The 7,626-nt window shown below is 56.3% G+C and overlaps 1 protein-coding gene across 1 annotated transcript in view; it reads right to left on the bottom strand.

Annotated features, from left to right (window-relative positions):
* The window catches only part of TCERG1L (transcription elongation regulator 1 like), a 147,574-nt gene that overhangs the window by 35,853 nt on the left and 104,095 nt on the right, over positions 1–7,626 (bottom strand). Inside the window, exon 5 of the mRNA XM_045291374.1 lies at positions 7,400–7,488. Coding sequence (XP_045147309.1) covers positions 7,400–7,488 — 89 coding nt within the window. The remainder of the gene's footprint in view (positions 1–7,399; positions 7,489–7,626) is intronic.

The raw sequence follows: 7,626 nt of genomic DNA, 5'->3' as shown, positions 1-7,626 counted from the left end.
TCTGAGGGGGTCACTGTGAGTCAGAATCAACTCAACTGTGGGTGAGATTGGTTTGGCTGGGTGTTAAGCAATGAAGGAGGGGGCCAGTGTTGAGACTCTGATGGACACAGTGGCCATAGCATGGCCCTGGCCTCACGCCTGGCTCAGGGATGCCCTGGATCTTTGGAGCAGCTGTTCCCCCCGCCCCCCACTTCCTGGGTGGTCTATGGAAGTCTTCGCCCCCCACCCACTCAGCCTGGCTGGTCCTTGGGAAGCTTCTTGGTTCTCATCAGTGGGGAACGACCCTAGGTGTGGTACCAGCAGGCCCTGCTGTGGGGTACTGTGGGTTACACGCTCCCCGACATGGACTCCAGACTGCTGCATCCAGGTCTGTGTGGACCTGGTGCCAGACTGAGGGACAGTCAAGTGTATGGACGGGGGACTGAGCCAGTGGGCTAGACAGGTCATTGTGGGCTGGAGGGAGTGGGCAAATGATTCCACATTCAAATCAGGAGATCTGGGTGTGCTAAGCAGATGAGTCAGGGCAGTGAGTTCATGGCCTACAGTTGGGCAGTTGAGTTTGGGTCGTGAGTCTGGGCAGGTGAGACAGGGCGGGGGTCCATGGGGTTAGGGCTGGCAGGTGGTCCTGGGCAGCCATGGCAGGGTCACAGACCTTGGAGGGGCCACATGACGCATTCTTGGCACGTGCTCCCCTCTTGTGGAGGAAAGGGCAGCACCTCCTCTAGGTGACACTGTGGGTTTGTGCAGGTGCGGCCAGGCAGGTGAATCCTAGGGTCTGGGCAGGTGGGGTGGGGGTGGAGTGTCCTGAAATCTTCAATGTTTCCAAGTTCCCAAATCTGTAGAGACCCTCAGCTGACCCCTTCTCGGGAACCCCGCAATCCAAGGCCCTGCAGGGTGCTATGAACCTGGGTCCAGTCGTAGCACGTCCACACCCCTTTTCCCCAAGAAGCCAGAGCAGCATGCGCTGGGAGGCATGCAACCCCGACATCCTCCCGATGAGGAGTTTCCATATTGATAGCCCCCTGCGCATGGGTCCTGAGGCAGCCCCCTCCCCCCCAAACACTCAGCAAAGAGGGTTGATGTTGAGGGATCTATTCCCGCAAACTCCCCATGAGCCCGGTCAGCCTGCTGACACTGTGTGGATCAGAAAGATTCATCACATCTCTTGAGCACAGAGATTCCCACCATCACAGTCCCATCACGGGAGAGGGGCCGGCCTCCAGCTGACATTCTCCCCAGGGGAGAAGCTTCATCAGTGGGAGGAGCTAGCTGCCTCCATCATGGGGAGGAGCTATCCTTCACCATCCAGTCCTCATCAGGGGAAAGAGCTAGACTCCACCATCTCATCCTCACTGCTGGGAAGACGGCCTCCTGGAATGATCTGATGCGTAAGCAACAATTGCCAATGGCCTAGCACCCACCACCATGCTTCTAAACCGGGGGCCATGCAGAGCTAATTAGGGCCATTATAGGGGATTATACCCGAGAGAGAGCTGAGTGACAACAATTAACAAGGTACACATTTATATCCCAGCTACAAAGACTCCTCTTCCGGTGCCCTGGGGAGTCTGGTGGGACCGAACCACAGAGTCTGTCAGGATAAATAAGCGTGGTTACCCCCAGAGAAATCTGACTGGCCACTTGCTTTGGCTGCTCTCAACGAGGCTGCGCCAGCTGTAACATGCAAAATTAATTTTATGTACCATTTTATGCGCATTTTAAGTAATATGTATATGTTCCCCTTCTCTAATCATGCCATATCACTTCTGGATAGCTGCCATCCTCCTCCTCTATCCCCACATCCCCAGGGATGTCACTATGCATCAGAGTTATTGAAGTCTGAGGTACAGAGTGCCAAACGACGTCCCCAGCAGATCACGGTCTGGACTTACTCAAGCTTGTTGCGTTTTGTGCACAAGGGTCCCACAGGCATCCTGTGTTCCCACCAACCACCAAGCCTCTCGCCCCTGTACACAGGGTAACACCGTGCTCCCTGGCATTTCAATGGCTGTGTTCTGGATGTAGATCACTAGGCCTTGCTTCTGAGGTGTTCAGGTCTCTGGTTCATGGCTGAGGTCCTAAATTAAATGCTAATGTGTATACACTCAAAAAGAAGGAAAACATTTCTGCTTCTCTCTCCAAGATTAGGTCTCAGTCCACAGAGGAGAGAGCATACTCCTTCCCCAACACACACACACCCACCCACACACACACACACACACAAGCACACATATAAACATGCATGTACACAGAGACACATATGAACACGTACACACTGACATTCATGCACACACATACATACACATGCATGCGCCTGGTCCCTCTTGCCCTCAGTTTGTCTGTCCACGCACACCCTGTACCAGACAGTGTGTTTGGCCTGCCAGCTGGAACCTGACCTGGCTCTCTCTGAGCCCCACTTCCTTCACATGCAGGTAGAGTGAGCTACCTGCCTCCATGTGGACCCAAAGAGGAGACCATTGCAAATACCCCTCCATGCTGTGGTCTCTAAGCCCACATCACCTATGACTACTGCCACTGGCAAGAGCTCCTAAGCAGTGAAGATCATGGATATTCTGTGATGAGGAGAGAGCCAGGTATAGGCATGTGCAGTCTTGTGTGTAAGAGACACCTTAGCCCTGGGTAAGGGCCACATTTGTTAACCCTGCCCAGTCCCAGGGCTCCATGGGCCTTGCCATCTCTGTGGTTAAGGGCAGGCAGGTTAGAGCTGTGGCTGTACCACTCTACAGGAGAGATCCTAGAGACCCCAGGCCCTGAGTCTGCCCATTTGCAGTCCAGGGCCACTCAGACCTGCTCACCTACTGGAAGGAACAGCTCAGCAAGAGCTGGCATCCAGAGAGTGGTGAGGACAGTGCTCTCCCTGCTCCTGAAGGCAGAGGGCAGGCAGGGCAGACCCTCTGCCAGGTAGACATCAGCCGAGAGAGATGAGGAGCCCAGTGGGGAAGGCTTCCTCCCTGCCTCCAGCGCTGTGTTCACACAGCTCCAAAGGGACAGTTTAGCTGGTAATAAAATTTCAGTGAAATGTGGGTCCCTGTCATTTTGCTCTTAAGGGTTCCTCATTTTTTAAACTCTTTTGCATAAATCCACATCTTGAAAGGTTTTGTCTATTAATCTTTGGTTAATTCATGCAAACTAGGCTCCTGATTTTTAAGTCATGAACAGTATCAAAAAGCCCACTGATATCGGCCCTCACAAATCTAAAACCCTGTCAGCTCTCCGATGGCCAACAATGATCAAGAAAGTTATTGTCTGGGGTCCCCATACTGCCTTCAAAAGACACAAGCCCCGTGAGCCTGCGCTGAAGGCTCCATGAGGACCTGCCTTTAAGCTGACTTGAGACACTGTCTCTGACATTTGAGCTACGATCAGTTAGAGACCTGGGCACCCTGACACCCAAAGAGACTTCTCTTGCCGCTCAGTCTCCCCTGTGGGCTTCCTTGTCTGGGTTCAGATCTGCAGCAACACCTGTCCCCTTCAGGCCAGGGGCTCCCGAGGCCCAGCACCCTCTCAGGTTGCAGCCCCAGCACTGGGGGAGCCAACACGTGGGCCAGGAGCAAAGCCAGAGATGCGCCCTCCCTCTCAGCTGGAGCAGCCCATCCTGGGGGGCCCTCTAACGTGGCCCTAAATGGCAGCTTTCTCCCATAGCCTCCCCCATTTACTCGCCCGACATGATGTTCAAAGAAGATTCTGAATCCCCTACCCGCCCCTAACTCCTCACCTGTTCCTTATCTGACATAATAAAAGGCTCAATGGCCCAAAAGGGACAGAGTGGCATTTGGCTTCTCTTCAGTGCTAAGTGCCCAGAGGGGAGTGATGTTCTGCTGCCCACAAGTTTAGTGACGACAGTGGCGTGCCAAGTGGCCCATTGTGCCTGTCACTGCAGTTTCTAGTCCCCCTTCTCTGGGCAGGGTTATCACACGTGTGTCCTGTGCGTTGGGATGCGTTCCGTCTTTCCTGAGGGGGTTATGCTCAGTGATGAGCAGGCTTTTCACTCTCTAAAAGCCCAGCTCCTAACCAGGAAACGTCTCGTCTTCCTGGGAAGTCAAGAGGCAACCAGTTTTATAAGAGGGGGGTGGGGGTGGTAGCCGGTGGCCCCTTCTCAACTTTGTCTGATGCCATGCCATTGTAATTGACTTCTGGAGACCCAGCGCAGCCTTTAAGGCCTCCTTTGCATAGGCTCCATGGTGTTCTCTGCGGCTGGACCTGAGGATGCTTGGTGGACTTGACCCAAACCACCATCCTTTGACTAGCACCCCAGCAAGCCAGCCATTGGCACCCTGGAATGCTGAGGGTCCCCCAGGTTGCACAGAATTAGAAGGCCTCCCTGCTGCATCAGGGGTCTCCCAGGCAGCCCCCAGTACCAGCATGGCGGCACCCCATGGGGGTTGATACAGGTTGCCCTTGGTCCCTTCCCTTGAACCCAGTTCCGAAGCCCTGCCACTCAGGGAAGCAGAGAGGCAATGACCAAGAGGAAGGACCCCCCACCCCCGAGGTGGATGGACACCATGACTGCCACCGAGGGCACTCATGACAAAGATGGTGAGTCCCGTGCTCGGCCAGGCGGTGTTCCACCCGCTGTGCATGAGGTCACTATGAGTCGGAACTGCTGCATGGCCACACACCACCACCAACCACCTCTCGTTCTGGTAAGTCTGCCGGGCAGCAACACGGCGCCAGGAAGCTTTTCATCTGAAAAATCGCGTCTTCCTTGCAGCTGCCGACAGGAGGCTGGTCTCCCTCCACACAGAGGCTTCCAGGTCTGAGCTTCCAGGTGGGCGATGAGATGTGCACAGCAGCAGGGGAGCTAGCCCAGTGGGGTGAGCTGATGCCCCTTTCGCCGCTTTGGAGCAGACCCCACGACGCTGTGCCCCTCGTTGCTGCCGTGACAAGAGCTGCAGGCAGAGCTCCGTCCCAAGTCCTAGGAAGGTCCTTGGTCCTGTCTGCTTCGGAGCCAGTGTCAGCCCCGCCCCCTCCTGCACACAACCGTCTAGACTCAGGCTTTCCCAGGACTCTGGTGTCTGGCTGAGCTCTCAAAGTGCAGGCCTGGGTGTCACCTTGGTTTGGCCTGAGTAGGTGGCCTGGCTATCCAGTCTGGTGGGACGTTTGAGGACAGGCTGGTGCCTGGGAACTGCTGTCCCGGGGATGGGTCTTTGAGAAGAGAGAAGTCACTTCCCCAGCTGCAGAGAAGCCCTGGCCGCTGAGGGTGAGTGGCGCAGAGGCCACGCTGTGTTTCTGACCACACCCTCTCCTTCTCACCTGACAGGGGTCCTGGGGACCTCACTTCACAGGGGACACATTGGGGGAGCCTGCTCCTGGCCTGCCCCTCCCCCAGCTGGTCACAGGCTCACCGGGACAGGCGCCGTCAGAGAACGTGGTTGGAGCTGAAGGTGCAGGGGTTCCAAGAAGGATGTAGATGTCTGCCCGGGATTGGATGGGGGGTGGGAGGCTCCCATTTGTCAGCTCAGGACAAACAAGGAAGCCACAGCCAGTGCTTCAGCCGAGGTGTGACCTTGAGGCTGATGAGTGCAGCTGGCTTCAGAACCTGGCCAGGCTGACCAGACTCTCCTCTCCCATCCTGGGGCCCCCACGCCCTGTACCTGGACCCCTGACCTTCCTCCCACAGGCCCCCTTACTCAGTAGACATAGCTGTGTGGAGGGTCACGTCATTATAGTCACACCCCCACTGCGCTGGGGTGAAGAGGGCTATGGTAGTGATATCATTTGTGGTCAATTTGAGACTATCAAGAGTAAAGGGGTGGAGTTTCACCTGTCAATCAAGTTGCCATTTGATGACCTCATTTGGAGGCACTAAGGAGATAAATAGCTCGTTGAAGGTGGGACACGCAGACTCCCTGGGACACATTGCAGTTGGCAAGTCACATGGAACTGCCCTAGTGCCCTGAGCTGGAGGAGCCACGTGGAGACCCCTGCCAGCGCTGAGATGTTTACATTGCCACTGGATCCACAAGACTTTCCACCCACTGGCCTGTGATCTTCCTGTATTAGGAGTCACTGCATCTGTCGTGTAAGTCTGAAGAGAAATTTACAGACTGGTATCTGACATATGGGCTAATATTGGACTTATGGACTTGATCTGGACTGGGCTGGGTGTTTTCTCAGTATTCAATTGCTCCCATATATAAAGCTCTTTCTTATACATATATGAGTGTCTATGAATTTGTTCCTCTAGTCAACCCTGACTAACACAAGATTCAGGACATATGGATGGGGGATGGGCAGAGGGGCCAGACAAAGGGCAGGGTGCGTGGTGACCAGACCTCACCCTGGAGGACAAGGCACCGGCGAGGTTCCCACAGTGGTGGAGAAGCCCTGGGGGACTCGGCCCACTGCAGGGTGATCCAGCCCCACCGTGTCCTAAAGCACTTCTCAGACACTGCAACTTTGGCACACTGGAGGACTGTGGGAACCTGGGACACCAGATCTCACCTTGTGCCTCTGAGTTTGACTCTGGGTGTGACTCTGGGTGTGCCAATTCTCACACTTCAGACAGTGTCGCTGGCTTCTAGCTGTGTGCCCTGCCCCCCCACACACACACACACCAGCACAGGAGCTGCAGCCTGCCATGGGCACAATGTCACCATGACGCCGGGATGCCTTCCTGCAGCTCTGGAATGGTCGTCCCCTGCCTGGCATCTGCCTGTGCCCCATGCTGGGTGACACACACTCCCAGAGACTCAAGGGGACCTCATGGGGGGTGGGGGGTGGTGAGGAGGCCCTCCCTGGGAATTTTCTTCACACTGGGCAGTCCCCAAGGGCAGGGGGGGGAGCGCAGATGCCAACAGACCTCAGGACAGGCACCCCTCGAAGGCAAAGGCCCCCAGACCTCATGTTTTCTCTCCAGGTAGTGGCATGCTGGAGCAGAATCCGGTGTCTGGGCCCTCCGCAGAGAGCCCCCAGGTGCCCCGCCCCCCACTGCACTCTCAGGGCCCCTCAGCCCCATATCCCCTCCACCACCCACTGTGGGCACCGGAAGTTGATGCCAGGAACCCTGGTCAGTTCTATTGGCTGATGTCTTGACTCCTGCCCGGTGCAAACCTCGCTCTCATCTCCCGGTTGTAAAGCTAGTTTTCACTGCAATAACCTTTCTACTCTGTCTCCAAATCACTCCATTAGCATGGGGCATCTCTAAAAACCAATGCGGGGACTCCCTGGCAGAGGGATTCAGCGCATGGCCTGAACTCTCTTTCCGTCTCCTTTTCCTGGTCCTGGCCCTGGGGAAGTCCTTCGACCACCCGCCCCTGTTCTGTGTGCCCCTGGGGTTCATGCAGCCACACACAGACTGGGAGGCATACCACTGTCCCTCCGCAGCTGCCCAGGGCAGAAGCGGTGCAGGCCCCCAGGCAGCGTGGGAGACTCTTACCAGGGGGATCCAGGCACCGGGGTGGAGGCCACCGGGCGGCTGCCTTTGGTGAGGCTCTCGTCTCCGCGCACGAGGGTGGGGGGCGGCTCCTGCAGCAGAGAGAGAAGGGGGCTGGTGAGTCACTGATAGCATTCCCCCCGAGAGCCCCAGGAAGACCCCCACAGCCTCCTCATGCAGAGCTGCCCCGAGACCACACTCTCCCCGCCTGCTATGCTGACCCCGGACTA

The sequence above is a fragment of the Echinops telfairi genome, unplaced genomic scaffold (assembly GCF_000313985.2).
Source record: "Echinops telfairi isolate 266 unplaced genomic scaffold, ASM31398v2 ScPeMD7_70;HRSCAF=299, whole genome shotgun sequence".
NCBI lineage: Eukaryota > Metazoa > Chordata > Mammalia > Afrosoricida > Tenrecidae > Echinops > Echinops telfairi.
This window is presented reverse-complemented; position numbering and strand designations above follow the sequence as displayed.